The following is a 17148-nucleotide window of genomic DNA, read 5'->3' on the forward strand; positions in this document are numbered from 1 at the left end:
GACAGCTTGGGGCGCAGTGGCACCCCGAGAATCTGCAAAGAGCCCTCACGTTCGCCTGTCACCTGCAGGTGAGCATGGATGGCAGGCTGACGGCTGGGGCCTCTACCACATGCCTGTTCTGCTGTCACATTCAATCAATCTATAGAACTTTCTCGACAGCAGAACTTTCTCCCAGCCAGAGAGAAGCCCCAGAACAATTTTCCTGCTAACTTAAAGGCACATGACCTCAGTCAGCTCCCCAACTTCTTTTTCACAGGCTAAGCGGGACTAGTGCTTCTTGGAAACAGCACCACCCTGAACAAAGCCTTCGCCTTGGTCTGACTCTCTTGCAGGTACACATTCAGCCCTTCTGCCACTGAAGAGAAGCTCCCTTAGTATCACAGGATGGCTTCCACTTAGCAGCCACAGAAAACATGGAGTCATCACAGCGCTCCTCCCTTAGAATAGGAGTGTAAGCGGAGGCAACCAATAGACACCCCTTGGCATTCCGATCTCTCCCGCGGCCTGCCAGAATTAAAGACACACACTCCCTCCAGTCTCCACATGACTCGTGGTCTGTCTGTCCGCTTCCCCCACTTCCCTACCCTGATTCAAGAACATACAGACTGTCCTGCAGTTATCACAGATTCCCAGCGAGAAACAAAAATCCAAACAAAATTTCTAAAAATCTTACCATGAGACAAAAACACCTTTACAATGTGTCCATGCTTCTGATACAATGGCTGATGGTGGGGATGCGGAGGAACAAGAACTCCTACACTGCTGGTGAGAACATCGAAGGGCCCCATCATCCAGCATCTAAGCTGCATACCCCAGAGAAGCCCTGCCGTGAGGGCAGTGGATAAATACACTGCATCCCGCTCACTGCTTCTTACCTGACTGACTTGCATTTGGGCCCCTTCAACCAAGTTCCTTACTCAGATTCTGCTATTTCTAGAAAAGGCACCCTTCACGGCTCTACCACCTTCTTCTCTGCTATCTGTAAGAAGGTATTTCCTCCTCTGCACACAGAGTTGTGGTTTGGGGCCCACAGGTTTATTGTTCCCATAGTGGGGCGGAGCATAAAGAGCTGTCCTAGGCTGCCCTACAGCTCAGTAGGGCCCAGCCCGGGCAAGAGGCTAAGCCTCTGAATCCGGATATGTCAAAAGGCCACCTGCCTTGCTGGAGGCAGCACACTTGAAACTCAGCCTGAGGCTAATCTTCAAACACAACAACTGACCTGGCCCATCACAGTTCATTGGTAAACAAGCCAATACTCTTAATCACTATTCCTTTTCTAGATAATGAGTACCCTTTCCCAGAAAATAGGACCCTAAAGTCACTTGCCCTATGACTCGAAAAATCCATTTGAATGCTCTGATAGAGGTCAAATCACTGCGCTAGCTGTGAAAAGCCATTTCATTATCTGATGACTGAGGAGTCTGAGGACAATTAGAGGACTCACAGACGACTCAGACGATCACATTTTCGGACATCAGCTCCCAGTAGCAGGGGTCCAACAGGAAGTGGGGCTGCCCAAGCCTAGCAGTGAAAGGGTCAAGCAGATGCCCAAGTTCTCACCCCTGAGTTATTAGAAGCAGGCTCTAACCATGCTCAGGGATGCCTAATCAGATGGCCAGCTCCACTTTCCCTGCAAAGACTGAGCAATGCTTGGCAGATGCTGTACTTTAATCTGAGTAAGAGAGCCTGGGGCTTAAGTGTCCATTTCCTTCTGCTAAATATAGAGGTACCACCTCTGGAGCAACAAAATGCAGGGAGAAGCTGCTCCAGTTCACACCGTGCTGTTTAGTTGGGTCAAGGGGCAAAGGAGGAGGGGCAAGAAAGATTTCTTACACTGATTCCATTTCCAAGTCATCCTCCTGAGAAAGTTGTAGGTAGGGGTTATCTGAAGCTGGACGGAATTTACAGCCCGTAAGAACAAAGAATACCAACGTGGCCATTTCATCCAGGAGCTGCAAATTAAAACACCCCCGCCCCCAAAAAAGGGATTAGCAATGCTGTTCTTCAAAAAGCAGTGGAACTAAACAAACTAGCCCAGCCCTCCCACTCTGCCCCCCAACTGCTGACCACTCACTTAAAGGCCAGGGCAGCGCTAGGGATGGGTCTCCTCACAAACTGGGCCAGAGCCTCAGCTGGGAGCATTCTGCCCAAAGATGACATTTAAGATACTACACTTTAACCAGTCTTCACTGGTATCTTTTAAGAGCTTCTTGTATCCCTATGTTTCCTACAGCACCCTCAGCACCAAGTAGGTGCCTCAGGGAAAGTCTCATCACTGTGTGTACACCTGGAAGTAACCCGGCACTGTGTAACTATACATTCAGGTAAGGACAAGAAACAAAAAAGGCTCTAAATCATTTGGTTGCTTACCCTAGTAGTTAACTGGCCCTAGCATATGGCAAAGACACTGTATTATTGAAACACTAATGTACATAGAAGGAGGGCACTCTGGATTCTAAGCTTCTCTAAGCCCCATAACAGAAGGAAAGACCATGTCTCACTGGGTTTTAATTATATAGGGCAAATCTCACACTCTCTGCCTGAGGCTTTTCTCTTCAAAGTCTTATAAAACTGAAAACTAAAATCAATAATGCAATTACTTCCTTATTTTTCATGTAATCCAGCAGCTTTCCTGGACAAAGAGATGATCTTAATTTTGGACCAGAAGACACAGAAGTGGCCACTGCTTGATAACTTTGGAGTAACCTTACATTATACCTCAAGACTTTATTCTCAGCCAGAGTGTCTCTGGCACTGTCCCCCACAAGCAGCACACCTGGTAGAGCCACTTCCACTGGAACGGAACAGCCAGTTTGAGGAGAAATGCAATGATCCTGGTGAAGTATATATAACATACGATCTATAGGAGAGAAAAAAATAAATAAAATCAATGTAGAAATTACAGCACCACTTTCTTCCAACAACTTGCTGTCACCAAAGAACTAAAAAAAAGAAGACAGAATGACCTGAAGAAAGTCACTGGACAGGTGCTGTTAAGTGTGGCAGAGACAGCTTCCCTGCTGGTCCCACTTAAAAGGACTTGTTCATCTCTAGGTGACCACCCAACATGGGGCGGACAAAATGTTTGGTGTGGCAGTTCTTAACTCTCAAGTCACCCTTTCCTTGCCTTTTCCACGTACATAACATACTGACTTCAATCCCCAAAGGACAGTATTTTTTATTCCCAGGCCTTGAGGAATGTTTTTGAGTGGCAGCAGCAAAACGAAGCTCACTTTAGCCTCTTTGGCAGAGGCTGTGCGCGTCTGAGGCCCATACCAGAGGACATACCCTAACACTGAGTGCTCCAGTAAGGGAGGACATGGCAAGGATCCACCCTGCTGGCCGCTGGAGCATGGCCTGCTCATTGGGACCACTCCCAGGATGGCTGGGCTTGCAGGGAAGGAATCGTCCAACCCACAGATTCAAGATGCCCCAGAAACTTTATTTTAGGAGGCAGGAAGCAAACTCTAGAAGAGTTTGTACCTTACGTATTCCAAGAAATTAGTATCGTAATAAGTTACAGCAGGTCCTGCCTTTAGTGTATGCTCATTAGGGACTTTTCACGTCCAGCAGCCCTGATTTTAGGCATGATCTCCGTTTTGCAAATGAATAAAACAAACCAGCCAAGAGTCAGTTGTGTATGGCACATGCCAGGAAGAGCACCTAGAGGAATAACTACCAAACTGTTAATGGTAATCACCTGGAAGAGGTGGGGTGGGGAATATGAGGGTCATAAAACACTTCTGCTCTGACTCTATAATCCCCACATTGTAAGAAAACATCAAGCATGCATTACGTTTCTGAGTATTTAAAGCCAAATTTAAAACTAACATTTAAGAAGGAGTGACTCAGCTGTTTAATTTCCCCTATCAAAAGACACAACATGATTTGATAAAATAAAATATGCACAGCTCCAGGTAGCACATCTTGTACTTTTGCCAATTCTTTGGAAGTTCATTTGCTCTACTCCCTAAACTGATCTTATTTACAGATTTAGGATTTTTTTTTTACTCACCAAGACGTAATAGTGTCTGAAAAGTTTCAGCTTTGCTAGGTTAATAGCAGCTAGGGAGAAGAAAGAACAAAATGACAGGCATATTAACTTCTTTTCTCATTTTTAAAAGCAAGTGACATTCAGGTGCCCTCTGTCAAGAGGCCAAGTCCAATGCAGATGAGTACTGCCCAGGGGCACATCTATATTTCTGGAAATGCATCAGCTTGGCAGGATCTTCCCCAATCACCAGGAAGAATCAGGGAGTTATGGGAGCAGAAGGCTGGGGTTCCCAGCTCCAGTGGTGTGCTGGTGTGTGTCACCTCACTCGTGGTTCAGCTTTAAACTCGCCATGTTGTGGGGATGCTGACACCACAGAAATGGGTAGACACTACAAATCAAGATTCCCCCGCTCCCCAAAAGCCACTGGTAAACATTTCAGCTCTGCCCCTGTGGCTGACAGAGCTGCACTCCCCACTAGGATCAGTCTCAGGTGGGTCCCTGAGCCTCCCATTAGCTGAGGATATAAATTCAAATAACCCATGAATGTATCTTGCAAATTTCACTTGTAACAAGCCCTTTAAACACAACCCTGCTGGCTGTGTCCTACCTTTGGATCACTCAAGGTCAGAGAGCCAGGACAGCTAGCTTCCTGCCACCGCCTATGGCCATGAAATATTGATGACCACAGAGGGTAGCCTGGCTCTCTCCCCGATTAGCAAGCCTTTCATTCATCATAAACCTTCCTGCAGGAGGCAAATTAATTTGGCTTAATAGCATTCAATTACTGGTTCCGTTTTAGAATGGCACTGTGGGTGAAGAAAGTTCCTCTTCCTCTTCCTCCTCCTCTTGCTCAGGATTAGTGGAGGGCAGTCAGGCTTAGGGTTCCAAAAGAAATTCCTGGAATCCTAAAATAATCTTTGACGTGATTATCAACCAACAGTATCTGCAAGAATGTCCTCAGAGAAACCGAACGGCTCCATGAGGAGAGGATCAGAAAATCTTTATAGAACATCTAACCCTCACAAGTAAGAGGCCATAACACCCAGGTGTCAAGCTGGACTGGACTAACACGTGCATCGTTCGAAAAAGCTAAATTAAAGCAGATCAGCAAAAGCTTTCTTATCTAGTAACCTCTCTGGTAGTCTCATTAGTTTTAAAATTAAATCTCTCTGGTTCTCATCCAGTTTGCCATTCACTCTGCCTTTGGGCCAGGTTCCAGGATGCAGCTAAACTGAGGCAGGGCAGCTGTGGCCTTTGCCCCAGGGAAAGAGAGGCACTACGCACCCAGCATGAGGTGCGCAGAGAACCAAGTGAGTGATACGAGCAGGTGATACAAGCAGGTGCTCCTGCCCATCTCGGGGATGGCAGAAGCTCCACTGAAGACCAAGTTCTAAGCCCGAGAATTCTGTGTCGGATGGCTAAGCCACCACGGATTTAATGCTTCACACATCCGTATGAGCCAGTATGAACTAGTACTCCTTCCGTGTGTCTTTCTGTGTGGATGTTTCCTGCCTACGTGGTCAAGGAAATGGCCTGCCTCCTAAAACAAGCAAAATCGTTCTTGCATATGAACACTCAATTCTCTTCTTCGTGAATAACCGAGGAAGAACATTAACGATTACTCTTTAAATAATAAAAATGCTTTTAAAAGTCTCTCCTGAATTTCGTTTGCTAAAATATATCCTACAAATGGAACTCCTGCCCTTGTTTCACCAAGAACCATTAGCCAGACCAGAGAGCAGTGTGAATTTTTTAGTCCTGGGTGCCAAGGAGCCATGACAGGATATGGCTGCTGTGGCCCCGCCCAAAGGGCTCCCAACTTAGACTAGAGGAGCTGGTTTCTCAGCAGAGGCCTGACCAGGGCTCAGGAGAGAGCAAGAGGCCAGTGGACAATGCTCGGAAAGAGCAGGTACAAGGGCCCAGGGGCTACATGGGGAAGAGGGAGCCTGGCAGCTGGGCTGTGGGGGAGGCCAGGGAATAAGTGGGCGCCATGGGGAGAGCCCAAAATGGAGCCTGATGCAAAAGACCACTAGCTGTCCTGGGCGGTACCAACAGCCCCAGGATGCCTCTCAAGGGTCTGAAGACATGGTCACATCTACATTTGAGAATAATCTCTCTAGAGAAAGGATGGAAAGAACCAAGAGTGAGAGTTCAAATGAAGTCAAAAGCCTTGAATTTGCAGAGGTCCCTCTAAAAGGTGCTAAGGCACTTCTCCATCAGTGCAGATCCCACCTCAGGGGCCAGCTGCAAGAGATGGGACAGACAAGGTAAGTCTAATGGTCCCCTTCCTCCCTACTAGGGGGAAGAATTTGGGGTTGATGGAGAGGGAATAGAGGTGAAGGCGCTGAAGGATGAAGACCGTGTTTGAAGGGAAGGGTGTGGAAGGTGCCAATCTAACGTCTCCCTAGAGTCAGGAGCCACCACGTCACACGGTCCAGGCCACTGAAAGACACCCTGAGCTGAGGCAGGCCACCCACCCCCGGCACTGATGCCTTGCCATCTCAGGATATGTACTAGGACGGACAAACAGACCTGGGGACAAGCACCACTGCCTCTAGGAAATGCAGCCACAGTAGGTAAAGCTCAGGGTCATTTGCAAAACCCGCCAGTCATGACAGATGTCACTTCCAGTCACACACAAGACATTTGTTTATGAGACTACTGCTCCCGAGGCCAGGCTCCCACCTGGGTGTTCTAGTCACAGCCAAGGCAGCAAAGGCAGGGAGGGAGCTGAGTTACTGAACTGAGAAACCAAAGTGGGTAACAGTGCACATCTGAACATCTTGGGTTCAAATCCCAACTCTACTGCCTCTTAGCTGTGTGACCTCAGAGAAGCCACCTAACCTCTCTGAGCCTCAGTCTCTTCATCTGTAAAAGAAAGATAACAATACCTCCACAAAGGCTGTTGGCAGAGGTAGTGAGACAGTATGTGGAAAGTAAACAGGACTCAGTAAGCACTCAGTGAATGTCTAATATTACAGTATTGGGATTATATAGTATCGACTGAACACCAAATGGGCTATAGACTGTTGCAGCGGCTGCCACATCTGGCAAGAATCCAGGCTCCAGTGAGTGCAACTGGACGAAGTGGGGGCCTGGGGGCTGCCAGCATGCCCTGGGCTCTCCTGGCAGCAGTGCTGCCATCTGCACATGATGTGTTAGCCTGCTGAGAAGATTCAACCCTAGAAGGGAAACCTCACCAGCATTATGCAAGGAGCAGAGAGAAAGGCAGCAGATCGCAGCCTGGAATCCCAAGCCTCTTTCTGCTTTTTTCCAAAAAAGCTGTCCCTAGAGTTGAGAACACTGCTGAGCTTGACTCTCACTGGCTCATGGCAGGCCGGGCTCCCACGGGAGCAGAGTCTCCTAAAGTCTGGGCTGGCTATTTCTGACCCCACCACCACCAATAGCAAATATGGTAAAAGAGTGAGTCTAGTGGGATGAAAAAACCTCGGACAGGAGCCCAGAGTCCCACGTTCCAGTCCCTGCACCGTCATGGCTCCATGGGCCTGGGCCTGGCCTGGCCTTCCCTTCTCAGGCATGGGTCTGCTTGTGGGCAGGAGGATGTCTTTTTTTTTTTTAATAGAGTTTATTTATTTATTTTATTATTATTATTTTTTAAGATTTTATTTATTTATTCATAGAGACACAGAGAGAGAGAGAGAGAGGGGCAGAGGCACAGGCAGAGGGAGAAGCAGGCTCCATGCAGGAAGCCTGACCCGGGACTCGATCCAGGGTCCCCAGGATCAAACCCCGTGCTGCAGGCGGTGCTAAACCGCTACGCCACCAGGGCTGCCCAGGAGGATGTCTTTATGGCAATGTTTCTCCCTGGGGTGAGCACCAGAATCACCCTGAAAGCTTCTCCTAGTACACATGCCTGACTGCCCCTGTCATAGACCTGGACTTGGCCAGAGGACTTTGAAGAACCTCCCAGGGAATGGGGAAGGAGTGAGGGTGAGGGCAGGGAGGTTGTGTACCTGGCTCTAGGAGCTCCTGCAAGACCTACCTCCTGCTATGGGCACCCCCCAACCAGGAAATCACCAGGACTCTGGATTTTGGCAACTACTTTTTGCTGAGAACAGAACAAGTGCCCACGGAGGCAGAAAGTGCCCAGCTGTTTCAAATGCTTTACCAAGGCAGCAATCTCTGTGACCAGTAGGAGCAAAAGCAAAGGTACCCCATTTAAAGGAGTTGCTGCCCCTTCCCTAGACTTTTGCCTTTTCTCTGTCTGCCCAAGAGAACTAAGAGGCAGGCAAGAAGACGATGGTCACCTTCCTCCCCAGTGGACCTGCCTGGATGCTCTTGAACCCTGACAGTGGTTGTCACCATCGACTGAGTGGGAACCATGTGTCAAGCACATCTCATGCTTCATGTGATAGCCTCCACGAAGGAAGAACCGCTATGACCACTGCCTCACAGAGTAAGGACTCAGGCCTGGAGAAGTTTACCAAATTATCAAGATCACACAGCTTATAAGCAGAGAAGCCAGTACTCAACACCCAAGTCCACCTCTCTCTAAAGACCACGCTCTCAATGCCCACACGTTGCACTATGAGAAAGGCAATTCATAGCTTTGTAATCCCCTGGCAGCCCAGGGCTCAAAATGCCGAGCAATGCCCAGGAGCTGCCAGCAATCCATCTTGAAGAGTTAATACTGGATGATTTATGAGACACACAGAAGCAAAAGCCCATGACAGTCTCTTAAAAGGTGAAAAATTTCCAAAACAATCCTTCTCTGAGTATAAAGAAAGCCTTGAGGCTTAAAACCATCCCCACCTACCCAACATCCTTTCCTCCTGCTTCCTCCCTGCCGTGCTTCAGAGAGAATTTTGAGTCAAACACAAAAATTACAGAAATAAGGATGATTGCAAAGCCTGGCTGGCGTCAGTGTCTCTCTGACTCACCCTCAAGCTCAGTGGTTCCACAGTCTGCGTAAGCTCCGAGCTCAAGCTCCCTCTGCATGGGGGGCCCAACAGCTGCCCCACTCTCATGGTTGAGTCAGGCCTGAAAGCCAGGCCACACGCTGACCTGGGACCACACTGACCTGAAAGTGTCCATTTGGGGGAGAGATCAGCTCAGCTGGTGCTCTCTGACCTCTGCTGAGAGGAGATCCCACTAACCCATCCCACAAAGACAGTATCAGGAGCAAGTATGGGAACAGCTGTGATGAGACAAAACTCGGCAGAGAAGAAAACTGATTTTTGAACTGTTGAGAATCATGTGAAAAGTGGTTCAAAGTACATTTCCAATATACATTTTTCCCACAATATACATTTAAAACAATGATCCAGGAGTGGTCAAAATTCACCAAAATGAACAGTTAAGGGTTATCTTATTATAAGCAAATATTATTGTAAAGGAACAATAAAAAGAAAGAAGCAAAAATGGCCCAAGAAACTGGAGGGTATTATGCTGAGTGAAGTAAGTCAATCAGAGAAGGACAAACATTGTATGTTCTCATTCATTTGGGGAATATAAATAATAGTGAAAGGGAATATAAAGGAAGGGAGAAGAAATGTGTGGAAAATATCAGAAAGGGAGACAGAACATAAAGAACATTTCCTAATTCTGGGAAACGAACTAGGGGTGGTGGAAAGAGAGGAGGGCGGGGGGTGGGGGTGAATGGGTGACGGGCACTAAGGGGGGCACTTGACGGGATGAGCACTGGGTGTTATTCTGTTTGTTGGCAAATTGAACACCAATAAAAAATAAATTTATTATAAAAAAGAAAATGGCCCAAGAGACTGGCTGATAACCAGAGCACTTTAGGGAAGGCTAGCTGTAAGATTTCTGCTATCACATCTGGGGAGTCTCTGTTTTTGCCTCCCTTCTGCTCTAGAAACACCGAAGGCTCTTTGTGAGTGGGAGTGGGATCCTGAGTATCCATGCTGATCTGACTCTGCCCCTGTCTCTGCCAGCCGGCAGCATGCGTGATGCTGGGAGCCTCGCTAGTCTGACACTGCAGCTGAGGCTGGGCTGAGCCAAGGAGTTCTCTGCTCCCCCAGCTGTCCATGGCACAGACTCCCAGTTGGCAATGAGCTGGGTGAGAAGAAGGTCAGATATCCCATTGCTTGATGACACAGCCTGGTCAACAGCAGACAACACCTTCCCCATAAGAGAACCAGATCTTCCTAAATACTGGGGTAATCAACTGAGAAGAGTCAGTTTCAACTGTGACTCGGGACTCACAGAAACCAAATGCAATGCAAGGCCAGTAGGCAGAAGGACTATGTCCAGGACCAGGGAGAACATACCAAGATCACAAACCAGGCCTGCTGCATGGCCAAGGGCCCCCCAAGACAGCATGGTCCCCAATATTTTGCAGGCCTAATAAAAAAAATGACAATGTGTCCAGAATGTGGCTGCTTCTCAAGCTGGTAATAGAGGCCTCTCTGCTTTTGGCTGTAGAATATTAACTCAAGATGGTGACAATGGTTAATTATGTTGAAATGTTAAGCAGAAGCTCTGATTATATTAATAACATTAGAAGAATTTCTGGGTGATCTGCTAGGGGAAAGTAATGAAAACAGGGTTTTAGGGATTAAAAGAAATGAAAAATCATTGTATTAAAGCCAGTCTAATCAAATTCTCTTTCTTTCTCATTGCTTCTTCATAATAGTCTATTTAGCTGTTGTTTTACCCTTTCTAGGGTCATGGACTGCTTTGAGACTTTGTGGAAAGCCACAAACCCTCTACCCAGGTAAATGCATGCATGCACAAAATCTCACGAAGTTTCTGGCGCCCATACACACCCCTCCCATAATGCACTCACAGATGCCATGTGGAAAACATGTGAACTAGAGAGCTGGCCACACTCTTGACATGAGGTGGTCTTGACTGCAAGACAGAATGCCACTCTCATACTTTGTAAGCCCCTGCAGGGACACCTAGGTGGCTCAATGGTGGAGTGTCTGCCTTCAGCTCAGGGTGTGATCCTAGGACCCAGGATCAAACCCCACATCGGGCTCCATGTGGGGAGCCTGCTTCTCCCTCTGCCTGTGTCTCTGCCTCTCTCTTTCTCTCATGAATAAATAAATCTTAAAAAAAAAAAAAAAAAAAAAAAAAGCCCCTGCACCGCACCAGCTGGAGAGAAAGTGTTCTTGGCCTGCCAGTATGCCACGTTTCTGGAGCAGAGGACTGTTTACGGTGCTCTCATGGTACAGCTTCAGACTTCAGAATCAGGAGAGGATTATAAGCATATGCTTTAGCTATACACCCAGGGACAAAAGGAAGGACGAAAATTTTCTGAGTGACCAGATAAAGGGCATCTCATTTTTTCCTGCCTCTTTTCTCCTACTATCCTGAAACAGTGTTCCGGAGGGGGTAATTCCAATGCTATCCTCACGGGCAGGGCAGAAAACAGCATGGAACAATTCTGGAGGAATTCATTCCTAACCAGGCAGCACCCAGTCCTAGAGCCCTCCCTGCGTGCTGGGCAAGGGAAATCACAGCAAAATGTGTGGTTGGGAGGCTCCCCTTTCTCCTGACCACCTCCTTCACCCTAGGGCTTTTAACCTAGGGCGTTCAGGTCTAACCTAATAATAATCCTCAGTGCCTACAGCATCAATGGGCCTGGGGCACCTTAGTTTCTACTTGGAAAATGTAAATAAAGATTGGACAAATCTGAAATTATAACCAAGAACTGAGTCAAAGGAGTCAGGGAAGACAGTACTTATAAACATCAGCCCCACTTGAAATGTATAACCCAAAGCTCTGCTAGTAAACGGAGAGCAATTTATGTTAAAAGCCATCTTGTTAGTCAAAAAAAAACGTAGATTCTCATTAAGATAATAAGTTAGGTAAAATATCAGAGCAGATGATGTAAAAGCTACTGCCCCAATTAAATGACAACTTTTTCTTTTTTTTATGATTTTATTTACTTATTCATGAACAGGCACACAAAGAGGCAGAGACACAGGCAGAGGGAGAAGCAGGCTCCCCTCAGGGAGACTGATGCAGGACTCAATCCCAGGACCCTGGGATCACAACCTGAGCCACTGAGCCACCCAGGGGCCCTGACAAGACAGCTCTGGACACAAAATAGAGTTTAGTAAATGCTTAAAAGCAGTAATTTTTTCTATCTATACAAGTTTCACAGTTTTCAAAGCACTCAGTAGGGTGAAGAGTCACTGGTCAACATCACTCTATTACAGATACAATTTTTAAAATAATATCTCTTTAATGTCTACAACAGCCAGGAGTTGGCAAACGTTTTCTGTAGAGGGCTGGAGAGCACCCTTGTGGGCCTGATGATCTCTGCCCCAGTGATTCAACTCTGCCACTGAAGTGCAAAAGCAAACACAGACAACTCATATACAAACAGGCATGGTGCATTCTAATAAAACCTCATTGACGGGGGCACCTGGGTGGCTCAGTTAAGCATCTGCCTTCAGTTTAGATCATGATCTCAAGGTCCTGGGATGGAGCCACACATGGGGCTCCCTGCTAAGCAGGGAGTCTGCTTCTCCCTCTGCCTCTGCCCTCCCCTGCCTTGCTCATGCTCTTTCTCTTTCAAATAAATAAATCTTTAAAAAAAAAAAAAACAGGGGTAATTTTCTTCCTTTCTCTTCAATGGGTTTTTCATTAGGTCTGTTTACATGAACACACTCAAATAAAACATATTTACATATTTGGGGGGGGGGGGGGCATGAAATGCCCAGAACTAGTGGACTCTAAATAGTCACAAGAATCTGGCCAAGTGAGTCTGAAATAAACTCTGCAGGCACAGGAAAAAAGAACCAGGTAGGCTTTTTGGTCACGGCTGTCATGACCACAAGAGATTCAAGAAGCCTCATCCCTATCATGTGGTTCTCAAACTTTTGATCTCAAGATTCTCTCATACTTTTTTTTTTAAGATTTTATTTATTTATTCATGAGAGACACAGAGAAAGAGAGAGGCAGAGACACTGGCAGAGGGAGAAGCAAGCTCCATGCAGGGAGCCCAATGTAGGATTCGATCCTGGGTCTCCAGGATCATGCCCTGGGCTGAAGGCAGACAGTCAACCACTGAGCCACCCGTGCGTCCCTTAAAAAAAAAAAAAAAAAAAAAAAAAAAAAAAAAAAAATTCCAGGATGCTTGGGTGGCTCAGCAGTTGAGCATCTGCCTTTAGTTCTGGTCATGATCCCAGGGTCCTAGGATCAAGTCCTGCATCAGTCTCCCTGCAGGGAGCCTGCCTCTCCCTCTGCCTATGTCTCTGTCTTTCTATCTGTGTCTCTCATGAATAAATAAATAAAATCTTAAAAAAAAAAATCCACTGGTCCATCTTGCACTTTGAGTGGATCTTTTATTCATGCATGACTGTGTAACATGCATTGGCCAGGTAGAAAATAGTGTCAACTGAGTCATGCAGGTCTCTGAAATATTGACACTTTTTATCATAAAATATATTTTTAAAGTCATATTTATTAATATCACCCCTTCTCACATGAGCCTTTTAAGACTTGGGAAGCTATCAAACCTTCAGTGGTAGATACAAGTTTTCCTAAGTTAACATTTGTGCTTTCAAGTGAAAATGAGGTCACCAGCAACAAGTACTTCTAGTCATATCCCTGAACTGACATGTTTATTTCATTCATTTTCAAAAAAAAAATGTCTGGCTAAACCTCACATCTGAGTAACCACACCAAAGTCTTATTCTTTCAAATAAAAATGAGGTCCCAAGAGAAAAACAGTTCAGCTTGCAACTCCAATAACTACACGTGTTTTCCCCTAAGAAAATTACTGTATTTCGGTGCACAGCAGAGGTGCTTTACATCTACTTCCCATCTCATGACACTTAGAATGATAAAAGACCTGCGTTTAAGGGTTTAGATTTAATAACATTAGTAGTTTTTACTATTTCTTTGAGGCCACTCTTGAGTGAAACGAGTCTCTTTCACCCCCTGCAAGCCAGCAGCGTTGCAGAAAGCAATGGCCACTCATACAGTCTGGTGCTACTGCCTCGAATCACACTCAGGCAGTGGCTTTTTGACCCACTACTGCTCCTGTACCATTGGTGCAAACATCAACAGCAAGAAAGGAAAGGATGACTATGTCTGGCGATGAAACCTGTTTGGCCCCAAGGACCTCCATGGGAGCTGCCACCCTGAAGAATACTTCCCACGGCCACAGCTACCTGCAGAACATGGCAGCCATTCTGAATGAAGCTATGCCTCTACAAATCTGCAATTAGCCAGTCACCATTTGTTTAAATGCTTCTGAACCTCACATAAAAGCCCAGAGTCTTCAGAACATTTCCTCTGAATCTTCCTCAGAAACACAAGGGGGGGGAGGGGGGATGAGCAGCAGCAGAGACTGCTAATTAAATGTGTGGAATCTATGCCCTGGCCAGTCCTCTGAGGTAATGGCATTGGAGAAAGGAGGGAACATGTACACACTCAAGGGCAGTAAAAGCCAATGCTGGGGAGCAAAACATGGTGGCACGTGGGCTCGGGTGTCTGTGGGAGACTCGGTACGCTTCCGCTCAGAGAATGCAGCGCATCAGTGACTCCAAATGACAGAGGAGCTGAGAGAAGCAATAGCGTGTGACAGAGGAGATAAAGACATGGCTGAGGGATAGTGGGCAGCTTCCTTGTTTCCCCCAGGCTCAGTCAAAAGGACTCCAGAGATAAAGAAGTCAACAACATCCAAAGCAGCACTCTGAAAGCCACCCGCCGTCCCAAACGTGGGGACAGCCACTGCAAACAGCACTTCCCCCATTGGCAACTAGTCAGCCTGGACTGCACATACGCTGAGAGGTTCAAGCCAAGTCACCATCAAGGTCATGCACCGAGTCAATGGCACAATGAGCCCAAGAACAGGAACCAGAGCATCAGCCTCCAGCCAGCAATGCCTCCAAATCTCGTAGGAGACATTACCACCCATGGCCTTCACTTGAAGGGGGTCAAGTACAACCCCTGGGAACCCATGGCAGTTGGGTGGTCGGCAGCGTGCTCACTCCAGCTTTTGCCTCACTTCTGTCCCAATCTGCTTTGTGCTCACACCCCAGCGCAGCTTGCCACCAAGGGGCAAGGGGATGCTATTCCTGAGAGTTCTCTGCAGGGGGGACTTGACCGTGGGCACACAGCTGCCCTGACTCTGGAAGTGTTACAGGCATGATCATTTTTCAAAGTACTGAATGAAATATGCATTTGCTGATTAGCTAAAAAACAGCCACAGCCTACATCAATTCAGTGAAAGAACATGGATCAAGACACCCGCAGTGTAACTAACTACTCTGTCTCCCTTTCAAAGGGTTTGTGATATTTGCTGATGAGAAAGAGGTGCTTTCTTAACAGGATGTCAACCCGAGAATGGTGAGTGGTGAACGAGAACCTGGTGTGCTGGTGTGACTTCCTGTTTTCATATTCGCTCTCTGCTGAAGAGGTCGCATGCTGTCACCTGCTGGAAAAAACGAGAAACTGACATGTGTGCCCCAGGAGATGATGACAAGAGCATTTGGGTTCTATAGTTTCTCTTCACTAAAGCTGCACAGGGACAAGGTAGACCTGTCTTGGGCTTCACCCAGCTAACCATCGACCATTCGGGAATAAACAGTCCAGAGACAATTCATCACCAAGGCAACCCCCAAGCCCTCTCAAGGCTGGATGCAGAAAGCGCATAGGCAGTCAGAGGGACAAGGATGACGGAGAAAAGGGGAAGGGAGCTGGTGAAGAAGGCTCAGAGGAATCCACGCAGGGTAAAGACAAGGCCAAGAAGAAAAGGACCCATACAACTCACTGGAGAACATCCCCCTTGGAATTTTTAAACATTTTCAGCCAAGCAGTAAGAAAAATGAATCCAGAAATACTGAAGTGTATAAAGATGAAAAAGTAAAATGTGTTAGCTCATATTAAAAAAATCTTTAAACTTTAAATTTTTTTGAGTAACGTCTATACCCGACGTGGGGCTTGAATCCATGACCCCTGAGATCAAGAATCGCACACTCCACATACCAAGTCAGCCAGGTGCCCCTTGACATATTAAAATTAATTTGTTATAAAAATAATAATAAAGGTATCTTTTTATATGAAAACTACAGGAAAAAAAAAAACAAGAATATCTCCCAAATAACACTTATTCCCAGAGGGTGAGTTTTTATTTTTTATTTTGAATTTTTCAGTTTGTGTCAGGGTGCTTTATGAGGATTCTAATTTGTGTTTTATATTTTGTAATTGTCCTTTATCCCATTCCAAGAAGGCAAGAGGGCTCTCTGAGCTCCGAGCCAGGCTAAAAGCAAAACATTTATAAAAAGTTCAAGTTGAAACTCACTGACAAGAATCTATCCCAGAGAGAGAAGGGAATCCAGTGCTTTTGAAGAAAAAGGGGAGAAAACAAAAAAGAGCCATTTCCCAGGACTAGAAAGAAAACACGAGCTGGCATGTTCTGAGAGTGGTTGCCTGCAGCCACTCAGGCCAGTTGGGCCTAGGGAAACTGGACTCAACGCTAACTGAAGCGCCCAGCCAAGGCAGGACCCCATGGCGCCAGGCTGCCTAGAGGCCAGAGCGCTACTGAGGGCTAGGGGCAAGGTGGAGGGCAGGTGGTGGTGGGGGGTGTCTCCACAGCAACCACTGTGAGCCAAAACCACCAAAGTCACAGACACCCCCGAGTACTATGCTCTACATAAAAACCCCGGGATCTCACGGGACACTGGAGTGAAGCCTTGAAATCAGGTTTAGTTAAACTTAAACAAAATGTGGTATTAATTATATGGCAAGTGTGAACTTGGATTTATACCTATTACCTGATTTCCAATTTTTCTAAAATGAATCCACATTACTTTTATAATAATTAAAAAAAAGGGTCAGCAACCAAATTCATCAACAACAAATGAATTATCTGCCTTAAGGAACACTGCTATCGACACTGGGCATGTGACTTCCTGGACCCAGAGGTGGCTCCCAGCACTGAGAAAGCCCTGAGAAAGCACTGTTTCTCCATCCCTTGCGCTCCAAAGTCTTCCTTTATGCCACTGCAGCCTGTGATCATGCACTATTCAAATAAGCTCAGAAATGCACAAAACATTCTCTTTGTGGCATCTTTTCTTAGGAATTGTTAGAAAACCAAGGAGACGCAGAAGGGTTATCATGGCATGAGCATTCAAAAACCAGAGTTTCAAAAAATAATAATAAGAATAAAAACCAGAGAGTTTCAAAGGTTCTCTCTGGCATCACTCTCA

At 46.5% G+C, this 17148-nt stretch overlaps 1 protein-coding gene across 2 annotated transcripts in view; it reads right to left on the bottom strand.

Annotated features, from left to right (window-relative positions):
• The window catches only part of GPR107 (G protein-coupled receptor 107), a 79721-nt gene that overhangs the window by 10107 nt on the left and 52466 nt on the right, over positions 1 to 17148 (bottom strand). The window contains exons 15-18 of one of the 2 annotated variants that reach the window (XM_072748389.1): positions 15306 to 15371; positions 4016 to 4065; positions 2777 to 2860; positions 1834 to 1952 (exon numbers count right to left, since the gene is read on the bottom strand). In XM_072748389.1, the coding sequence (XP_072604490.1) occupies positions 1834 to 1952; positions 2777 to 2860; positions 4016 to 4065; positions 15306 to 15371 (319 nt within the window). The remainder of the gene's footprint in view (positions 1 to 1833; positions 1953 to 2776; positions 2861 to 4015; positions 4066 to 15305; positions 15372 to 17148) is intronic. The other variant, XM_026009523.2, reaches the window with a different exon arrangement.

This window comes from Vulpes vulpes, chromosome 2 (genome assembly GCF_048418805.1).
Source record: "Vulpes vulpes isolate BD-2025 chromosome 2, VulVul3, whole genome shotgun sequence".
Lineage (NCBI taxonomy): Eukaryota > Metazoa > Chordata > Mammalia > Carnivora > Canidae > Vulpes > Vulpes vulpes.